Source organism: Ailuropoda melanoleuca, chromosome 2 (genome assembly GCF_002007445.2).
Source record: "Ailuropoda melanoleuca isolate Jingjing chromosome 2, ASM200744v2, whole genome shotgun sequence".
Classification (NCBI taxonomy): domain Eukaryota; kingdom Metazoa; phylum Chordata; class Mammalia; order Carnivora; family Ursidae; genus Ailuropoda; species Ailuropoda melanoleuca.
Window position 1 is genome coordinate 33,966,490 of NC_048219.1, and position 21,513 is coordinate 33,988,002.

Genomic DNA, 21,513 nt, shown 5'->3' on the forward strand with positions numbered 1-21,513 from the left:
ATTGATCTATGTGTCTGTTGTTAAGCCAGTACCAGACTATTCTGATTACTACATCTTTGTAGTATATCTTGAAATCTGGGATTCTGATACCTGCTGCCTTGTTCTTTCTCAAGACTGTTTTGGATATTCAGGGTTTCTTGTGGTTCCATAGAGTTTCAGGATTATTTGTTCTACTTCTGTGAAAAATGCTTTTTGTATTTTGATAGGGATTGCAATGAATCTGTAGATGACTTTGGGTATTATGGACATTTTAACAGTATTAATTCTTTCAGTCTGTGAACATGGTATATCTTTCTATTTGTGACATCTTCAATTTCTTTCATCAGTTTCTTAAAGATTTTGGAATATAGGTCTTTCACTTCCTTGGTTAAATTTATTCCTAGGTATTTTATTTCGGTGCAGTTGTAAATGGGATTGTTTTCTAATATCTGTTCCTGCTACTTCATTATTAGTATATAGAAACAACAGATTTCTGTAAATTAATTTTGTATCCTGCAACATTACTGAACTCATTTATTAGTTCTGATAGTTTTTTGGTGGAGTCGTTAGTGTTTTCTATATATAGTAGCATGTTATCGGTAAATAGTAATAGTTTGACTTCTTCCTTACTGTTTCCGGTGCCTTTTATTTCCTTTCTTGCCTGCTTGTTGCAGTGAGGACTTCCCGTACTGTGTCAAATAAAAGTAGTGAGAATGGAAATCCTTATCTTGATGTTGAATTTGAGGAAAAGCTTTCAGTTTTTTACCACTAAGCATGATACTACCTGTGGGATTTTAGATATGTCCTTTATTATGTTGAGATATATTCTCTCTAAGTCTACTTTGTTGTGGGTTTTTATCATGAATGAATATTGTACTTTGTCAAATGCTTTTCTGCATCTATTGAGATGATCACATGGTTTTAATCCTTCCTCTTGTTGATATGATGTATCACATTGATTGATTTGTGAATATTGAACCACCTTTGCATCCCTGGACTAAATCTCGCTTGATCATGGTGAATGATCCTTTTACTGTGTTATTGAATGCGGTTTGCTAATACTTTGTTGAGGATTTTGCATCTATGATCATCAGAGATATCGACCTATCAATTTCTTTTTTTGTGGTGTCTGTCTGGTTTTGATATCAAGTTCATGCTGGCCTCTTTGAATGAATTTGGAAGTTTTCCTTCTTCTATTTTTTTTGTATTAGTTTGATAAGAATAGGTATTAAGTATTCTTTAAATGTTTGGTAGAATTTACCTGTGAAGTCAGCTGGTCCTGGATGTTTGTTTATTGATGTTTGTTTATTGTTTATTACTGATTGAGTTTCATTACTTGTAATAGGTCTGTTTAAATTCTCTATTTCTTCCTGATTCCATTTTGAAAAATTTTGTTTCTAGGAATTTACCCATTTCTTTCAGGTTGTCCAATTTGTTGACATATATTTTTTTCAAAATATTCTCTTGTAATTCTTTGTATTTCTGTGGTGTCAGTTACTATTCTCCTCCTTCATTTCTGATTTTATTTATTTGAGTTGACTGTTTTTCTTGATGAAACTGGTTAAAGGTTTATCAATTTTATGTTTTTAAATAATTGGCTCTTGGTTTTATTGATCTTTTCTATAGTTTTTTAGTCTCATTTATTTTCACTCTATTATTTCTTTTCTTAACTAATTTTGGCCTTTGTTTTATTCTTTCTTTCTAGTTTCTTTTATGGTTAGGTTGCTTGAGATTTTTCATGTTTTTTTAGGTAGGCCTGGTTCACTATAAACTTCCCTCTTAGAACTGCTTTTGCTGCATCCCAAAGATTTTGGACTGTTGCGTTTTCATTTCCATTTGTCTCCATGTATTTTTTTCCCTCTAATTCCTTTGTTAACCCATTGATTGTTTAGTAGCATGTTGTTTAGCCTCCTTGTATGTGTGTTCTTTTCCAGTTTTGTTGCTGCTGTTGTTGTTGTTGTATTTGATTTCTAGTTTCATACTATTGTAGTTGGAAAAGAAGCTTGATATGATTTCCATCATCTTAAATTTTTTATTGAGGCTTGTTTTGTGTCCTAACATGTGGTCTATCCTGTAGAATGCTCCATGTGCACTTGATAAGAATGTGTATGCTGCTCTTTTGATTGGAATGTTCTTTATATATCTGTTAGATTCATCTGATCAAATGTGTCATTCAAAGCCACTATTCCTTGTTGATTTTCTGTGTGGATGTTCTATCCAATGACGTAGGTGGGTTGTTAGGTCAGGTCCTCTACCGTTACTGTATTACTGTCAATTTCTTCCTTTATGGCTGTTAATATTTTCTTTATGTATTTAGGTAGCTCCTATGTTGAGTGCATATTTACAGTTGTTACATCCTCTTGTTGAAATGACCCCTTTATTATCATGTAATGCCCTTCTTTGTCTCGTGCTGCAGTCTTTGTTTTAATGTCTGTTTTGTCTGATACAAATATTGCTATCCTGGCTTTTTTTTTATTTCTTCTATTTTCATGGAATTTTTTCCCATCCCTTCATTTTTACTCTATTTGTGTCTGTAGGTCTCAAGTGAGTCTCTTGTAGGTTCATACAGGTGTAGCATATAGGTGGGTCTTCTTTTTTTATTCATTACCTCACCATATGTCTTGATTGGCGCATTTAGTCCATTTAATCTAAAGTAATTATTCATAAGTATGTACTTATTACCATTTTGTTAATTGTTTCCTGGTGGTTTTTGTAGTTCTGTGTTCCTTTCTTCTCCTTTTGCTCTCTGTCTTTGATGTTTTTCCTTAGGGTTATGGTGGGACTCTTGTGTGTATGGATGTGTGTTTCATTTACGGGTTTTTGATCTTTGGTTGGTCCTGAGTTGATATATAACATCCTGTATAGCGATTTGTATTAAGTTGATGGTTGCTTAAGTTCTGAAAGCACTAACTTTAGACTCCCTTCTCCACATTTTATGTACATGATGTCATATTTTACATCTTTTTTTTTGTATCCTTTGACTAATTTTTATAGATATAAATGATTTTACTACTTTTATATTTTAACCTCCATATTAACTTTATAAGTGATTAATCTACTGCCCTTATAATATGTTTGCTTTTACCTGTGAAATTTTTTTTCCCTTCATAACTTTCTGACTTCTGGTTATGTCCTTTCGTTTACCACTTAAAAAATCCTCTTTAACATTTCTTGTAAGGCTGGTTTAATGATGATGAACTTGCTTAACTTTTGTTTGTCTGGGAGACTGTTTACCTCTCCTTCAATTCTCAATAATAACCTTGCTGGGTAGAGTATTCTTAGTTGTAGGGTTTTTTCTTTTCAGCACTTTGAATATATCATGCCATTCTCTTCTGGCCTACAGAGTTTCTGCTGGAAAATCAGCTGATAGCCTTGTGGGGTTGCCTTGTATATAATGTTTTTATTTTTTCTTGCTGCTTTTAAAATTCCCTCTTTATCATTATGCCTATTTTGGCATGGGCAGTAAATTCTTCTTCTTCTTTTTTTTTTTTTTTAAATTAGTGTCAGAGGTAGAATTCAGTGATTCATCAGTTGCATATAACACCCAGTGCTCATTACATCAGTTGCCCTCCTTAATGCTAATCACCCAGTTACCCCTTCCCCCCAGCTACCTCCCCTCCAGCAACCTTCACATCTTCCCTCTTCCATGTTTTTCAGTTTTTATAATAGTCTCTTTCAAAGAACCAACTTTTGGCTTTGACTCTTTTTGTACTATTTAATACCCTTATCTTTTATCTCATTTCATCTATTTTCTTATGAATTAATCAGTTCTTCTTATTCCAAGTTATAATTGACATTTTAAGCTGTAATTTTCCCGAAGTTATGATTTTGTTACCTTCCATGAAATTTAGTATTATTTTCATTATTTAGTTCCAAGCATTACTTAGCAATTTTGTCCTCAGAATTTTAAAAGGAAATTAAATTTCTGCATACATAAATAAAAATTTAGCAAGTAGGGGCGCCTGGGTGGCTCAGTCGTTGAGCGTCTGCCTTCGACTCAGGGCATGATCCCAGGTTCCTGGGATCGAGCCCCACGTCAGGCTCCTCCGCTGGGAGCCTGCTTCTTCCTCTCCCACTCCCCCAGCTTGTGTTCCCTCTCTCACTGGCTGTCTCTTTCTGTCAAATAAATAAAATCTTAAAAAAAAAAAAAGTTTAGCAAGTAGTAAGTATAAAATAGTTTCATCGTCATTATTAAAAACATCAGTGTTTCCTAATTGGATTTATTTTTGGAGGTATGTGGACTCTCAATTTTCAGGAGTGAGCAAATAAATGAAAGAAAAATGGAGTAAATTAATTAAAACTTAAAAGTAAAACATGTATGGAATGTAAAACAGCTTACACACCTTTATACTTTGCAGTGAGAATTGATTTCAAAATGATTCCAAGATATAGCAACAATCTCAATCTTGAAAGAATGAACTTGTTTGGTTAATAGTACCGGTTATCTTGGTGGGGAAAAAAGATAATTTTTTTGAAGGTTTCAGCAGACTTGAAGCACTCCATTATCCAGAAATCCAGTTAAAGGAAATCCAGTTAAAGCATTGCTTGTGCTTTCTCTACTTAATTCTTTCCCTTTCCCACCCACTCCCCACTTAGTGGTCAGGTGCATGCCAGAATCTATCAGAATCTTTGTCCAGTTCTTGGCTTTACAAATAAAAGAAAGGTTGAGAGAATTTTCAGAAGTTTTCCAGAATAATCATTAAAACAATAAAAGTATTTGAAAATAATAAGTTTTTTTTTGAAATTTGGATTTTTTGGTCAAATGTTTTAGCTAGAGAGCATGTAGTTGAAGTGAATTATGAAACTATATGAAATGCAAAGTGCAATATGCAGATATATGGAGCACTTTTTCTTATGGCTCCTCACTGCTTACTGGGACAGAACTTACTGCCTGTGTGTGTAGAGGAAGGTGTATCTCCTTGAGATGAGACTTGATGAATGTTGAGCACATGTTTACAGGAGGCTGTACAAGTCCCTTCTTTAAAAGCCTTCCTGAAATGAACTCAGTAGGTGATAAAATGTAACTTTCTAGGCTGAAGATTTTAGGAATTCATTTAATATGAATGGATTCATCCAGTCATACTGAATATCTAACAAGAAGGAAGAAGTTGTCATAATTGTTTTAAGATTATAATTTCTTCGTTTTTTCTTTCTTGTAAGAAAATTAGAGGTTTTCTTCTTTAGGAAAAATAAAACATTTAAAAATATGAATATTTTCAGTTCTGCTTTTATGGACACATTTCTTACGGAAAAATACTTGCACAAAGAAGTATGTGGGATAAATGAACTTTTATGCTGTTAATTGAATGGCTGAAGTTCCATGGCTAAAGAGTAGATTTTTATCAGATCCGTCTTTTTTTTTTTTTAATTGCAGAACATATTCAAAATATAATGACACTGGAAGAATCTGTTCAACATGTGGTCATGACTGCTATTCAAGAGGTATGTTTTTATTATGTTCACATATATATGAAAATCCTTAACCAAATGACACAAAAATTTTCGCATCAATTTTATGGATGTATATTTTTCAATTTGTATAAACTTGCCCTTTGCAGCAGGTTTACTTCCCTTAAGCTAGTGCGTCTTCCCTTCTTTTTTTTTTTACCCAAAATATCTTAAAAAGACTTCAAGCCCGATTTTAGTACTTCTGTATTTTAAAAGATAAATTAATGTTGTCAGGTTCCCTTCAATAACTTCGCCTGAGCAGGATAAACAACCTCTGACCAGAAAATTAATTTTTATTTCTTCTTTTTTTTCCTGCCAATTAGAACAGTCTTTCTTGAAATTTTAAAGTGTGTGTGTAAATATATCTTATATTCATTTTCAGAATGTTAGTACTGTGAGCAAATGTGGTGATAGGTTTGGGATCCAGGTAGCCTGGGTTTAAGCCAGTCTAGTTGTGTAAAGTCAACCAGAAGGATTCAGAATTCATGTGTTATATGTTGATTCTTAACATCAGCCTGAAAGGCTGAGATGATGTGGAATGTGAAGGAGACCCGAGGGATTAGTGAGGGCAAACGTAGTTTGGCAGGGGCATGATTTGGAGGGAGACCTCTTTGTGCACTCTGAGTTTGCATTCTTGGCTTGAATTTAAAGCGTCACAACAATAAATCTGCCTTTCAGATGCAAAAAAGTTATTTTTTATAGGATCCTTTCTTTCATATAATTGTAACTCCTATTTTTAAAATGACTTCTCGGATTAGGAATTTTACCATATCACTCATTTAAAGGCTGTATTTTAAAAGTGTTAATTTATTTTATGGAAGAATATTTTTTATTATTATTTATTTTCTTAGTTTTATTTAGTAGTTCATCTTTTAGAACTTGGATTGTAATTTTTCAGTATACAGGTATTTTAAATATATCTGTGTATTTCAAGTACACCTTACTTCTGATGTCCTCACTGATGTAATGGTTGAACATTGTGTTATTTAGCTTAAGCCTCTAACAAAATTTTTATTTGAATAATAGTCTAAGAATCATCAGATTATGGCAAAGGAAAACTAAATATAAAGCATTTTACTGTCCTTTCAAGTAAACCTATTTTTACTTCGTAACATCTCTTTATTGTACTTAACTTTACTATTTTAATTTCCTAGTTGATGAGTAAAGAAATATTGAGCTCTCCTACAAATGATGCTGTTGGAGAATTAGAGCAACAGGTTAGTATCTCAGTAATTGGAGAAAGTGTTGAAAAAAACAGTCATACAGTTCCTTGACCAATGAGTATCATAAGGCTTTCCATTGGAGAACATATGCAATTCTGTTTTTCTCCATGAAATTAGGTTGTTTATTCTATAATATCTCAGCTGAATATTATTATGCATTCCTTCATGAATGCAATTAGTATTGGTCTCCAGAATTTTTTATGCTCGTGTTCAAAGAGTTGAGTGACATTGAACTTTTCTTTTTTTTTTTTTTAAGATTTTATCTATTTATTCGACGGAGATAGAGACAGCCAGCGAGAAAGGGAACACAAGCAGGGGGAGTGGGAGAGGAAGAGGCAGGCTCATAGCGGAGGAGCCCGATGTGGGGCTCGATCCCATAACGCCGGGATCACGCCCTGAGCCGAAGGCAGACGCTTAACCGCTGTGCCACCCAGGCGCCCCTGAACTTTTCCTCTGAAATTTATAATACATATGTGGCTCATTCTAGATGGTTACACAGTTAATAGTAGACAATATAAAAATTCTGCTAATTTCTAATTTACCTAATAAGTTAATATAATTTTTGTCATGTTGAAGAAACAGCTCCAAAACCCTGTGCTCAAGGCTCTTTTCCCTAGTTCTACTACATGGCTGTTTCACAAGAGGAAAGAGGCACACCCCTCTAACATGTAACGCAACCTGGGTTGTAGCAGAAAGGATACAAGGACAGGCAAATGCATCTAGTACTTATTCTGTTACATTTTTGAACATTTGTTTTTTATGAGTGTCACCAGTCATCTCATGAAATATTTCAAATTAAAACTTTTTCTATGAAACTTTTATTCGAATTTAAACATACTGTGTTTTTTCTAAGTTTTTTGTAATGAAATTAAACATCCTCTAATACTCTGTTGTTTAAATATTTCATAAAGAGTGTCGTATAAAAGGGGAGAAGGTTAGCACTTCCTTTGACAAGGATGAAAGAAGCCCTTGGGCCTGATGGCACACAACACACTTAAGGCATTGCCACCTACCTCATGGCATTTAACCATCATTTTGTTGTTGTTATTGAATCATTATATTATACACTTACAACTAATATGGTACTGTATGTTAATGATATTTCCATTTTTAAAAAATGCACATTGAACCAAAAAATCTTTTCATAAAGATTTACATAAAATTTTATTTCTGTATGACCACAGCATTAAACATTAATGAGGCTGTGTGAATATTATTCACAGAAAAACATTGAGACTTATTTGCTAATAGATAAATTTTTTTATAGTTTTTATTTAACCAGTTTTGTTAACCAGTTAGGTAACATACAGTGTAATATTAGTTTCAGGTGTACAATATAGTGATTCAACACTTCCACACATCACCCAGTGCTCATCACGACAAGTGCTCTCCATGATCCCCATCACCTACTTCACCCATCCCCCCACCCATTTCCCTTCTGGTAACCATCAGTTTGTTCTCTACAGTTAACTTACAAAATTCAAAAAACAAATAATGCAATTAAGAATTTGGCAGGAGACATGAATAGACATTTTTCCAAAGAAGACCTACAGATGGCCAGCCCACAGAGGAGAAGATGCTCAACATCATTGATCATTAGGGACATGCAGATCGAAACCACAGTGAATGTCTCCTTTACCGCCACATCCATGCAGTTGAGCACTGTTAGAGAAAAGCACAGCCATTTATTTGATTTGGGGTCATTGTAAATGCATGATTTCCATCCACAGTTAGACCCTTCAGCATTGTTCTGTACTAATCAACACCTTCTCCCATTACCCAACAACTATTTCACACAACTATCCATTTGCATAAAGTCACCTTAAAATCTTTCCACTTACTCTGAGTAGTCACTTACTGAGTGTCCGCTATGTGCCAGAGACACTGCTAAGTGCTTTTCCTATATTGTGTAATTGGCTCAGTAAGCCTAGAAAAATTTCAAACGGAGACAACAGAGTAAGCTTGTTAATAAATTTTAATAACCATTTTTAATATCAGTGTATATATGTATACACATATATTTTTCAATTTGTATCAAAACACGTCTTACTAAGAATCAGGACATTTTGTGTTTCAGCTTAAAAGGGCCTTGGAAGAACTTCAAGAAGCACTAGCAGAAAAAGAAGAACTGAGGCAAAGATGCCAAGAACTAGATATGCAGGTGTGGAAAAGAACCAATCTGAGAAAAATGTCCTCTTTATTACAAAGGTTTTATTGTAAATAATTCATTGGTAAAGTGTTTTGGAGGTTGGGTTTCATTTCATGGAGGGCAGATTTAAAGTATTTGTTATAGGCTTGAATGTTCAAGCATGAATTTCATAATTATTTTTCTCTTAGAGTTAAAAATTGCTAACTTAACTCTTTCTTTGAGAAAATCATTTTAATTCTAGAATTTCAAGTATTTAGATGAGCCTTTAGTTTTTTTTGTAAAAAGAAGAAATTAAAATATCCCTTGCATAGAGTGTGAACATTTAAGTGAGGTCATTTATGGAAGTATTTAGAAGTGCTTGACCCCCCTCATAAATGCAAGTACCAAGTTTGTTTTGCTAACACGTACGTGTATCTGAACACATGCGTGTATAATTCTTGAGTTCTTGTGTGCGTACATGTTAGCAAGATAAACTTGGTATGAGAGACAGTAGTTAATGGTTAGTGGGGTAGATTGTCAAACCAGTCCGCCTGTATTCAAACCCAAGCCGTGTTACGAGCTCGTTGTGTCCTCTCAGGCAAATTACTTAATTTCTTTATAGTTCAATTTTCTCTTTTGATGTGATAATACTGTACATCTCCAGAGTGATTATGAGGATTAACTGAGTTAATATACATTAAGCACTTAGAACAGGACCCGACACACATAAGTGCTATGTGTGTTTGCAAGTATTGTTATTGTTATATGAAAATGCAAATACAAAGGTTATGCAGTAAGTCTTGAAAAAGTATGAGAAAGGATAAATGTACCATCCTAATATGCTATATGTAAATTGCATGTTTTTGTTCAAATAATGAGTTACATAAATAATTTACTCTCTGAAAAGTGTGAAGACAAGGAACAAGGGTTGTGGTAGCATTATCCTTGCTGATGAGATAAATATCTATAATGATAGGGATGGGTAATATTTCTTACCCTTAAGGGCTTACAGATAAGGAAAAGAGAGTGACTGGGCTCAAGGAGACTCAGCTACTTAAGGCAGTGACAGCACTGGAATCCTGGTCTTTTAACTGCATCTTTAAAAAGTCAGTCCTGTGTTTGAAGGAAGCTAATGTTTATGATTTTATTTATTTATTTATTTGAGAGAAAGAGAGCGTGAATAGGGGGAGGGGCAGAGGGAGGAGGAGAGAATCTCAAACAGACTTCTCCCCGAGCAACGTGGGACTCGATCTCATGACCCTTATCCCCAGCCCATGCCAGGGGGATGGGGGTGATCCACAGAAATCTTGATATTTCTCACTGCAGTCTATCCAATCAGGAGGGAAGTGACTCTTAATTCTTTCTGTTTTCTTTCACTGGACTGGGGAGGGAAGACTAAGACCCTAAGGGGCCTGACTCCTTTTTTTTTTTTTTTTTTTAAGATTTTATTTATTTATTTGATAGAGAGCACGCACGAGCACAAGCAGGGGTAGTGGCAGGCAAGAGAGGGTGAGAAACAGGCTTCCCCCTCAGTAGGGAGCCCTATGTGGGCCTTGATCCCAGGACCCCAGGATCATGACCTGAGCCGAAGGCAGACACAACAGACTGAGCCACCCAGGCGCCCCAGCCCAGCCTGACTCCTTCTGACAGAAACAAAGGCTGTAAAGCTACACACTACATTGAGGGAATGGTGTGATGCCCAAAGGAATTCCTCCCTGGAAGTGGGATATACTTCTCACCACCCTGGTGAAAGGTATTTAAACCTCAGACATGAGAGCGTAGCCCAGGTGTTATAAAAACACTGCTCATTGTCTCAGCTCACCTCCCTCCTTCCCTAACCATTCACAAGGCTGTAGAGTGGTGTGGAGGGAAAACAGTCCCAACCATAACTTAGAAGGGAAGACATGCTGGGTCTTTGGTACAGTGGAGGAGGGGGTCCAAGAAGTCTTCAGCTGCACCAGAAAATATAAGGTACCTTAACTGCCAATGAAGCATGAGTTAGTTGAAAAGAATAAAAGCGTGACATCTGTGCAAACATTGCAGGTTAAAGAGCATGTAGAAGACTTTAGCCAAGCCTAGAAAATAACCTTTGCTTCTTGTGTATAACAATTGCATAGGAACACTTCAGTAAAACAGACTAGGTGGTAGCACAACAAAGTGAGATTTATAAGGAAATTGTAGATCTACAGAAGCAAGCCAGTGAATATGTTTGTCACCAGGCTTTATCCTAGGTGAGCTACTGAACTTCAAGAATAAAGGAAAAACAAGTACTTCGTCATTCTGGTAGAAAAGACAAATCACCCACGAAGACAAAATCAGGCTTCCTGACGACTTGAATGCTAGAATATGGAAGGGCGGTGTCTGCAGAGTGCCTAGGCAGGGAAGCGGCCCAGTGCCCAGAGGGCTCAGCGCACTCAGGAGCCGCACTTGGAGAAACTACTTGATGCAGTTCAGCTAGCAAACATGTTTTAATCGGAATAAAGAATGCAAAAGTGGAGATTCTGTGGTGAAAGATCTGGTGAAGCTTGAATCCTTTTAAATACAAGCTGTGTTGGTTGCAAATTACGGTTTTAAATATTGGGACAAGCGAAATTCTGATTCAGGAAATCAGGAGGCAGTCCCGATAATATGTACTTTTTTTTTTTTTAAAGATTTTATTTATTTATTTGACTGAGATAGAGACAGCCAGCGAGAGAGGGAACACAAGCAGGGGGAGTGGGAGAGGAAGAAGCAGGCTCATAGCAGAGGAGCCTGATGTGGGGCTCGATCCCAGAACGCCGGGATCACGCCCTGAGCTGAAGGCAGACGCTTAACCGCTGTGCCACCCAGGCGCCCCCCGATAATATGTACTTTAAAAAAAGAAAGAAAAATCTCCACGTGACATTTTGATGTGAAGTTTTGAGACTCTGGTGTAGTCTTCTAGTTCTGTTCCAGTCAGGATTATTACGGGGCCTTCAGGCAAGTTATGACGTGTTTGCCAGTGGCTTTTATTCTGCCTTTCCCAGCCATTCTTCCTAACATCTGGCAGCAGTAGGAAGCAGTCTGTCACTTACTGCCAGAGCAGTGGCTGGTCATTCTTGCTCACAGTGTGTTGGAGAAGATGTGCTCCTGCCCACAATTGTACAAGATCAGTTTCTGTCTGAGGCAGTGATTTTCAGACTGTAATGTGATAAAGGGGGACTCCCGCTATAGAATTCTCTCTTTCATTGTTCTTTTTTTTTTTAAGATTTTATTTATTTATTTATTTGACAGAGAGAGAGACACAGGGAGAGAGGGCATACAAGAAGGGGGAGTGAGAGGAAGAAGCAAGCTCTCAGCGGAGGAGCCTGACGTGGGGCTTGATTCCAGGGCTCCCAGAGCGCTGGGATCACGCCCTGAGCCAAAGGCAGACGCTTAACGCTTAATGACTGCACCACCCAGGCGCCCCATCTATTTCATTGTTCTTAAATATGCAAATGGTATACAAGAATTAAGTTAAATCTGGGTGATACGAGAAAATGAGTCCTTTTTTTTTAGCTTTTTGCATTTTTCTGTCTCTTAAATAACTCAGGGAGAAAGAGAGGGAAAGAGGGAGAGAGAGACAGCAACAAAGGAGACACAAAGAAATAGAGGAAAAAAAAGAGAGGGGTAAAGCCAGGTACATTATGAACCTAAAGAAAATATCACCGTGGGAGCTTGTTAAAGGAGATGTCTAGAACCCACTACTGGACATTCTAAGGCATAGATGGGAGGGTGTGGTACAAGGAATTTGCCTGTCTACTACCCCCTCTTTCAGTCTGGTTAAAGCGAGCTCTGAAGCCACACCGTAAAAAGTGGATAGGAACCAGGTTGGTTAAACATCTGGTGTTGAAAACTAAATTTACCCTTCCTCCTCTGCCTTCTTTAGAGAGTTCTGACCCATTTTGGAAGACTGGGGGTATTGTTTCTCTTCATTTGATCTTTTTGTGACAGCCTCTTCCCTCCAGCTAGAATAAGATATTCTTTTCTTTGTGTCTCACCCCCCACCCTGTGGTATGCTTTCATCAAAGCACCTTGAACATTTTCTGTTGCATAATTATTTACATTTCTACCATAAGGATACTCAGGATTCACACACTTGTTCTTTCGTGTATCTCGATCGCTTAGGGTTGTACATGACGGGTAATAGTCACTAAACTGCTTACATGGCAAGGATGGATGCATGCCTTAAGAGAAAGAGATTTCTCTTCCTAGTCTGCGTCGGGACAGTTTTCCGAGCCTTTGTGTTGCTCATTTGGAGGACCATGATTGTAAGCTGCCTATACTGTATTTAAAGGCACTCACTTGACTTTAATTTCCTATTCCTAGTTCACCGTGTCAATATGTAGTCTTATGCACATAACTGGGTTGATTTAATTACACCTATTGAAAAAAATAATTGCAAACCTATGTAGTAATATGTTGAAAGAAGAGGTCAAAGATTCATTTATTTCAAACAAATCTTAGTAAAATCATGTATAAACTTCTGGTCTTAACAAAAGGTTATAGCCTAGCTGTAAATTTTTAAAGATATTTTTAAATGGAAAAGAAAAAGGAATTGTTTATATATGTAAGTAAAATAACAAGGTATCAGATACTGATATTGATGTGGTTCTAAAATTACATATTTTTATCTATTTTAAAATGTAAGCAAACAGTCTTAACGTGCAAATGGATTCAATTCAGCTCTTTGTTGTTGATTCATTAACGAAATAATGTGCTTGTCCCTGAAGGCATGATATGTAACTGATAATTTTCTACTATGAACCTAAAATAACTTTGTGCATATATGTGTGTGTATTTTAGCTTCCTAGATAAGAGCATCCTAATAGTAAATTTATAACTAAAAGGGGAACAAATTAATTTTTTGAAGTTTATTGGTACATAATTTTAGAGATGTAGAAACATTTTCTTCCCAAAACCAGGGCAAGCATAACATTTTGAAGATATTCTCCTTATGTGAATTAACTCTGTTTTCTCTGTATTCATTAATTAATTAATAAGCATATTAATTAATTAACTCTGTTTTCTCTGTATTAATAAGTATATTAATTAATTCATTTAATAAAAATAATCAGATTATTTTGATTTCTTTTGTTTGACTCAAACCTCCTAGACCCAAAATTCCAGATTTGGAAGGATCCTTAAAAATTATCTAGTCTGATTGACCAAACTAATTTAATGGCTTGTCACAATTATAATGTGAACTCTGTAAGTTTTTTTTGCTGTTGATGCTTATGTTTGTATATTTGTTTTTTAGGTGACTGCACTTCAAGATGAAAAGAATTCATTAGTTTCTGAGAATGAGATGATGAATGAAAAACTTGACCAGTTGGATGGCTCTTTTGATGATCCAAATACAATGGTTGCAAAAAAGTATTTTCATGCACAGTTACAACTAGAACAATTACAGGAAGAAAACTTCAGGTAGCATTTTTAGTAAAAAGCCTTCCATAGAGTTCCATTAAACTAAGAACTAAAAAATCCTATCAACAACTAATTATTAAGCATTTTATAGTATGCTGTAGCCTCCTGGAGCTTTATAGCATGCTTAGAACATGATTAAGTTCTGAAAATACCAAATGGTACAAGTAGTTCCTGCCTTCACAGGACTTGCAATCTAGTTAGCAGGTGGGAGATGTCTATAAAATCAAAACAGTTCAAAATAACTTGTGATAAGGGCCAAATGAAGGCCATGTGCAAGTCCAATAGGAGTTAAAGGGAGTGACTGCGGAGGCTGAGGGAGAATGGGGCATCTTATATAGGAGAGGGAACCTGATAATAAATGGAGAAAATGGAAATCTTAAGCTAAAGAGATGCTTTCTATTTTAACTTTTGTTTCTTCTTTGAAAAAAAAAAAAGGTCTTATACATTTTGCCTTTAATAAGCATTGTCTCTTGTGTGCTTGCTGCTGAGCCTGGAACTATGAGGCCTTGAGAGTAGGCATGGTAACTGTACTCTGTGTTTTTTTGTTCCTTTTTTTGTTATAATATCAAACTTAAACACAAAAACAGATGCAAGAATAGTGCAAAGAACTCCTTCATACCTTTTACTCAGATTCTACGATTATTTTGCCATTTTTTCCATTCTCTATACATATGCTTATGGGTTCACATATTTTTTTCTGAACCACTTGAGAGTAAGTTGGGCCCATGCCCCTTTATCCCTGTATACTTTGGCATATGTTTCTAAAACAAAAAAACTCTCTTGTAAACCGCAATATAGTGATTAAAATTAGGGAATTTGTCATTGATACAATATTATTATCGATCTACAGATCATATTCAAATTCCATTAGTTGTCTCATTGTCCTTTATGGCTATTTTTTTTTCCTGATTCAGAATCCAATCCAGGATCATGCATTATATTTAGTAATGGATTCTTTTTTTTTTTTTTTAAGATTTTTATTTATTTATTTGACAGAGAGAGAGACAGCGAGAGAGGGAACACAAGCAGGGGGAGTGGGAGAGGAAGAAGCAGGCTCCCAGTGGAGGAGCCCAATGTGGGGCTCGATCCCAGAACGCCGGGATCACGCCCTGAGCTGAAGGCAGACACTTAACGACTGAGCCACCCGGGCGCCCCATTAGTAATGGATTCTTATTCAGTGGTCTATAAACCCATAGCTATCATCATTTATTTAATGGTAAAATTGTCCCAGATTCAACCACTGAGAAGTCTTTCAGTTGGCCCCTGTGTCCTTTGAACCTGTTACTATCCGTTGAGCACTTTCTTACTCTCTGGCACAACAAAATATTCTAGACACATCTCATCCTTTCCCGGCTCTGCAATCAGTCATTTCTCCAGGGATCCCTTATTCCTTTTAGTGGACAGTGTTGTTTAGAAACAAAGATCTAGTGCTCCAGATGAGTTTTTCTGGCATTGCTTCTAGCCCCCTTCGTTGTACAGAGCTAGGAAGTATACTTGTCCGTATTCACACTTGCCTGTGTTTATACACTCATATATACACATGTCTGCATTGGTTTTTATGTCTCTCACTGTAAACAATGAGTTCGTTTTGACATCTTTCATTTTAGTTCTGTGTTTTGGGGGATCATTCTGATCTCCATTTTCATATTGTAAACCCCTTCTCCAATGATGAGAAACCTGGCTCCCATTTTCCTCAATATATTTACTCATATACTCAATCCCAGAACACAGAGAAAGTAATTTAAGAATTGCTAACCTTACCGTTGTAATAAAGCAAACTATTAATAAGAGGTCAGTATGTTTACAGTTCTTTTGCAAGGTAACATTTACATGTTGTAAGATGAATACTAAGTACAATTTAGCATGCCTTAACAAATGCGTAAGTCTGTGTAATTTCACACTGTATTCAATATACAGTTCGTTTCAATCCCTGAAGAAAGTTCCTTTATGCTTCTTCCCAGTCAACACCTACCTCCCAGAGGCTAATTATTCTGATTATTTTTTACCATAGGTGGGTTTTCTCTGATCTAGAATGTCATATAAATTGAACCATGCAGTATGAACTCCTTGGTGACTGGCTTCCCTTGCTCATCATGTTTGTGAGATTCAGCTATGTTTTGAATGTATCTGTAATTGGTTTTTTTATGGCTGAGTAGTAGTCAAATATTTGGAATTATTCCACATTATACACACTTTTATTTATCCATTTTCCTTTAGATGATGGGCATTGGGTTTCCAGATTTTGTAAGTAAAACTAGTCTGAACATTGTAATACAAGCCTTTTCGTGGACATATTTTTTTCTTATTTCTCATTGGTAAATATGTAGAGTGGTGTTGCTGACTTATGCAGTAGCTCTGTGTTTATTTTAAAAGATACTGCCAAGCCATTTTCCAGAGTGGTCGTAACATTTTATACTTCCGTGAGCAGTCTGCGGCGCGTTGCTCTAGTTGTTCTGCCTGCGTGGCTTAATTCTTACCCGTCTTTTTAACTAAGTAGTTCAGGAAAAGTGTAGTAGTATTCCTATGGCTTTAATTGGCATTTTCCTGATAACCAGCGATGTGATAAGCCCCTTTTCACCTGCTTATTGGAAATATATCTTACTTTGTGAATTGTTTCTTCACACTGTTGAACTGTTTTTAAATTGGGTTGTCATTATCAATTAGTTGTAGGATTCCTTAAAAATTTGGATGCAAATCCTTTCTCAGATATGTGCATAATAATATTTCACTTGTTTTGTGGTTTGCCTTTGCATTTTTTAAATGGTGTCTTTCAATGAATAGTAGTTCTTAACTTAGATGAAGTTTACTTTATCGATATTTTTAATATTGGTGTTTTTGTGTACTGCCCTTTCTACTTCCATACCATGAAGATACTCTCTACTATTCTCTTCTAGAACCTTCACAGTGTTATCTTTTACATGTAAGCCTATAATCCATCTTGAATTGATTTTTTTTTAATAGTGTACAAACTTTTTTTTTATTTTTATTTTCTGTGTGGGTATCTAGTTGTTATAGTATCGTCATTTGAAAAGATTTTAGTTTTACTCCAGAATCCTTTGTACCTTTGTGAAAAATGATATAACCATAAAATTTGGGTCATTTTCTGGACTCTTTAATTCTTTTCCATTGATCAGTTTGTCTTTATTCCTATATGGTATGGTCTTGATTACTTTAGCTCTAGAATAAGCTTAAAATCAGGTAGTGTAAGTATTCCAACTTTGTTCTTTCTTTTCAAAATGTTTTGGCTATTCCATGTCTTCTTCATTATCACTTAAAATTAAGAGTCAGCTAGTCAGTTTCTGTGTTCAAAAACCTTTTGTGATTATAGTTTAGGTTGTATAAAATTGATAACTATATTGAGAATTTCTATATGAATATAATATCTTCATTTATTTAAGTCTTTAATTTCTCTCAGCAACAGTGTGGTGTTTCCAGCAGAGAAGTCTTATGTGTATTTTATTAACTTTATTCCCAAGTAGATGCTATTACAAATACAATTAAAGTTATTCTAAAAAGTGACTGCTAATATGTACAATTGATTTTTATATATTGAAATTGATCTTATATTTTGAAACTTTTATGTCTTGTAAAGTTTCTTAATTCACTTGATTCTAGTAATTTGTTTATGTACAAAATCTCAGGCATCCACAATCATCTAATCTATTAATAGAGCTTTACATCTTCCTTTAATTATTTCTGCCCTCTATTTTTCTTGCATTGAGCAAGAACAGACATCTTACTTTGTTCTAGGTCTTAGGGGGAGGACATTCAGTCAAGTATCATCAAGTATGATGCTTGCTGTAGAGTTTTTTAATGTGCTTTTTATCATTTTGGAAGAGTTCCTGTTTATTTTGGGCTTTCTAAGAGTTTTTATCATTAATTGGTATTGATTTTTGACAAATGATTTTTCTACATCTTGAAATGACAGTGTGGTTTTTCTTTTTTATTGTTTTATTATGATCGTTTAGTTTTTTGAATGATGAGCAATCTTATATTTCAGGGTTAGACCAGTTTGGTCATACTTATTATTCTGCATATATATGACTGGATTCAGTTTGCAAATATGTTGAAAGAATTTTTTTGATTGTCTTCATATAAATGTTGGTCTATAACTTTTTTCTCTTGTAATGTCTTTTTCAGGTTTTGTTGTCAGAGTTCTGTTAGTCTCATAGAATAATTGGGAAGTATTCTCTCCTCTATTTTCTGAAAGAGTTTATGTAAGAATGATATTATTACTTTCTTAAATGTTTGATAGAATTTATAAGTAAAACAGTCTGGACCTATGGTTTTCTTTGTGAAAGGACTTTTTAATGACAAATACAATTTCGTTAATGGTCATAAGTCTTCTCAGGTTTTCTGTTTCATCTATGTCAGTTTGATAAGTTATGCTTTTCAAGGTGTATGTTTATTTCATTTAAGTTGTTAAATTTATTGGTATAAAGTTGTTCATAGTATTCTTTTTTGTCCTTTTAATGACTGTAGGAGCTATACTGATACTCACTTTTTCATTCCTGATATTGGTAACTTGTGGGGGTTTTTTTCTCATTTTTCTTGATCACTCTTACTAGGGTTTCATTAACTTTATTAATCTTTTCAAACACTTTATTAGCTTTCCATATTATTAGTTTTAGATCTCTGTTCATTTTCTTTCTTTCTTTCTCTCTCTCTCTCTCTTTCTTTCTTTCCTTTTATTTACTTTGGATTTAATTTGCTGTTCTTTTCCTGAACTCTTAAGGTTGAAACTTGGATGATTGATTTTAAGCCTTTCTTCATTTCTAATATAAGCCTTTAAAATTGTAAATTTTCCTCTAAGCACTAGTTTAGCTGGGTTCCCAAAGTTTGACTGGTTGTCTTTCTGTTGTTATTCGTTCTGAAATATTTTCTAATTTCCTTTGTGATTTCTTCCTTGATTTGTGAGTTATTTAGAAATGTGTTGTTTAATTTCCAAGTATTTAAGTCTTTTCTAGATTTCTTATTGTGGCTAATTTCTAATTGAAGTCTCTTGTGGTTAGAGAACATATTTCACAAGATTTCAGTCTTTTGATACTTATTAATACTTATTGTTTGGCATCTTTCATTGTGATGAGTGTTCCATGTGCACTTGCAAAGGATGTGTATTCTGTAATTTTTGACTGACATGTTCTATACCTGTCAAATCAGTTTGGTTAATAGTGTTGTTCAGAGCTCTTCTGTATTTTTACTGATACTGTTGTTTCTGTCATTTATTAGAGACTGGTATTAAACAGTTATTGTGGATTTGTAGATTTCTGCCTTTGATTCTGTCAGTTTTTGCTTCATGTATTTTAAAACTGTTTATAGGTATATACATGTTTATGATATGGCTTTCTAATGAATTGACCCTTTTATAATTATGAACTATCTCTATCTTTGATAATACTCTTTTGTCTTAAAATTTATTTTGTTTGATGCCAGTATAACCACCCCAATTTCTTTCGCTTACTGTTTGCGTGGCGTTTTTTAAATCTTTTTACTTTTAATCTATCTGTGCCTTTATATTTAAACCATCTCTTGTTATTAGCATATATTTGAGCCTTGCTTTGTTATTTAGTCTGATGGTCTCTGCCTTTTTAATGGTATGTTAGTCTATTTGCCTTTTATGTAATTTTTATTCTGATTGTATTTAGGTCTGCCAATTTGCTGTTTTTCATTTGTCATATATCCTTTTGTTTTTCTTTTCTGCATTCCTTTGGGTAAATCAAATAATTTTTTAAATATTTGTGTTCACTGTATTTCCTTTTTACTTTTTGTTGTTGCCATAGAGTTTAAGTATTTACCCTTAATTTATTATAGTCTATTTAGAGTTAATATTTTACCACTTTGCATGTGATATGTATTTTTGAGTAATTTTAATAAACATCTATACATTTTCTCCTCATCTTTTGAGATTAAAACTCTTATTAGAGCTAGAGATAGTGAAGCACAGTGTTTGAGAAGTGAAAATGAAAATTCAGAACATTAAGTTTATTCTCGCCAATTTCAAATCCAGAAGCTGAAAGTGTCTTATTCCTTTAGCCTTTCTTTTGAGCGTGGAATTAAAAAAAAAAAAAAATTTTTTTAAAGTATGTCTTGCTAAGCACATGTCTCGGTAAGAAAACAAATGATGGAAACTACATTATAAGTACTTGTTTTCTTTACTCAAGGCTTGAAGCTGCAAAAGATGATTACCGTGTTCACTGTGAAGAACTTGAAAAGCAACTAATTGAATTTCAGCATAGGAATGATGAACTGACCAATCTTGCTGAAGAAACAAGAGCCCTGAAAGATGAAATAGATGTTCTTAGGTATGGCATATCTAACTATAATTATGTCACTTCTAAGTTATCCCTTAGTCATTTTGGTATCCTATATTCTAATCAGGGATTCTTAGGGTTATTCTTGTGTATCAAGTACAAGTTTATCCGGGCTCCTACTCTTTACTTATTATGTGCTTGTTGATGGTAATGGTAGTTTAAGGATAATATTCAATTCTTGTTAGCACAATTTTTTTTTTCTAAGAGAGGGAGGATGAGGGGAGGGCAGGAGCAGAGGCAGAGGGAGAGAGAGAATACCAAGCAGGCTCCCCTCTTAGTGCAGAGCCAGGCATGGGGCCCGATCCCATAACCCCGAGATCATGACCCGAGCCGAAATCGAGTCAGACACACACAACTGACTGAGCCACACCCATGTCAGCACAATTTCATATTAGAATTTGTAAACCCAAAATGGTACCTTTTTTTATAACTGTGTAAGCTGAATTACTTTTAGATACATTTAGCTTGACCTCCTTGTACTCATTAGTGTATCTTGTGAACTTTTTATATAAGAGAAAGCATTCTCAATCCGTATTTTGGCATTTGATATAAAATAGGTATAGGTAAATATCTTAACATTTATTTCAGGGTTACCCCAAGGTTCTCTTATTGTCTTTGATAATATATAAAGTTTTTATTTGGCTTTTGCCTATGAAGCGTTAATCAAGCAAACAGACTCTATATGCTGTTTATATTTTCTGTTAAATTTTCTTAATGGGCCATTTTGTTGTACATTTTTTATGTCCATTTGAAACAAAATCTTTATACCCATTCATTTGAAACTGCTTGTGATGGAAAGTGATTTGATTTATGTATTTACTTTTGCTCTAGCCCAGTTGGTCAGGTAAGCACAACTCTAAAGCAAAGTGCGTTCAGATTGTAAGTTGAGTCAACTTCTTGAATTTATCAAATACTTAGAATAAAACTGTACTAAATGCTATACACAAAGCAAAGTTGGCCTATAAGCAATGGAGAAGCTTAGAATTATTCAGTTGCTTTT

At 34.8% G+C, this 21,513-nt stretch overlaps 1 protein-coding gene and 1 non-coding gene across 2 annotated transcripts in view; both read left to right on the top strand.

The window, feature by feature from the left end:
• The window catches only part of HOOK1 (hook microtubule tethering protein 1), a 64,657-nt gene that overhangs the window by 22,195 nt on the left and 20,949 nt on the right, over nucleotides 1-21,513 (top strand). The window contains exons 6-10 of the mRNA XM_002917198.4: nucleotides 5,354-5,421; nucleotides 6,582-6,644; nucleotides 8,728-8,811; nucleotides 14,036-14,202; nucleotides 20,364-20,504. Of these exons, the coding sequence (XP_002917244.2) occupies nucleotides 5,354-5,421; nucleotides 6,582-6,644; nucleotides 8,728-8,811; nucleotides 14,036-14,202; nucleotides 20,364-20,504 (523 nt within the window). The remainder of the gene's footprint in view (nucleotides 1-5,353; nucleotides 5,422-6,581; nucleotides 6,645-8,727; nucleotides 8,812-14,035; nucleotides 14,203-20,363; nucleotides 20,505-21,513) is intronic.
• Nucleotides 7,563-7,689, top strand: LOC117801326. The gene has a single exon (XR_004623843.1). It is a non-coding gene; the product is annotated as a U6atac minor spliceosomal RNA (small nuclear RNA).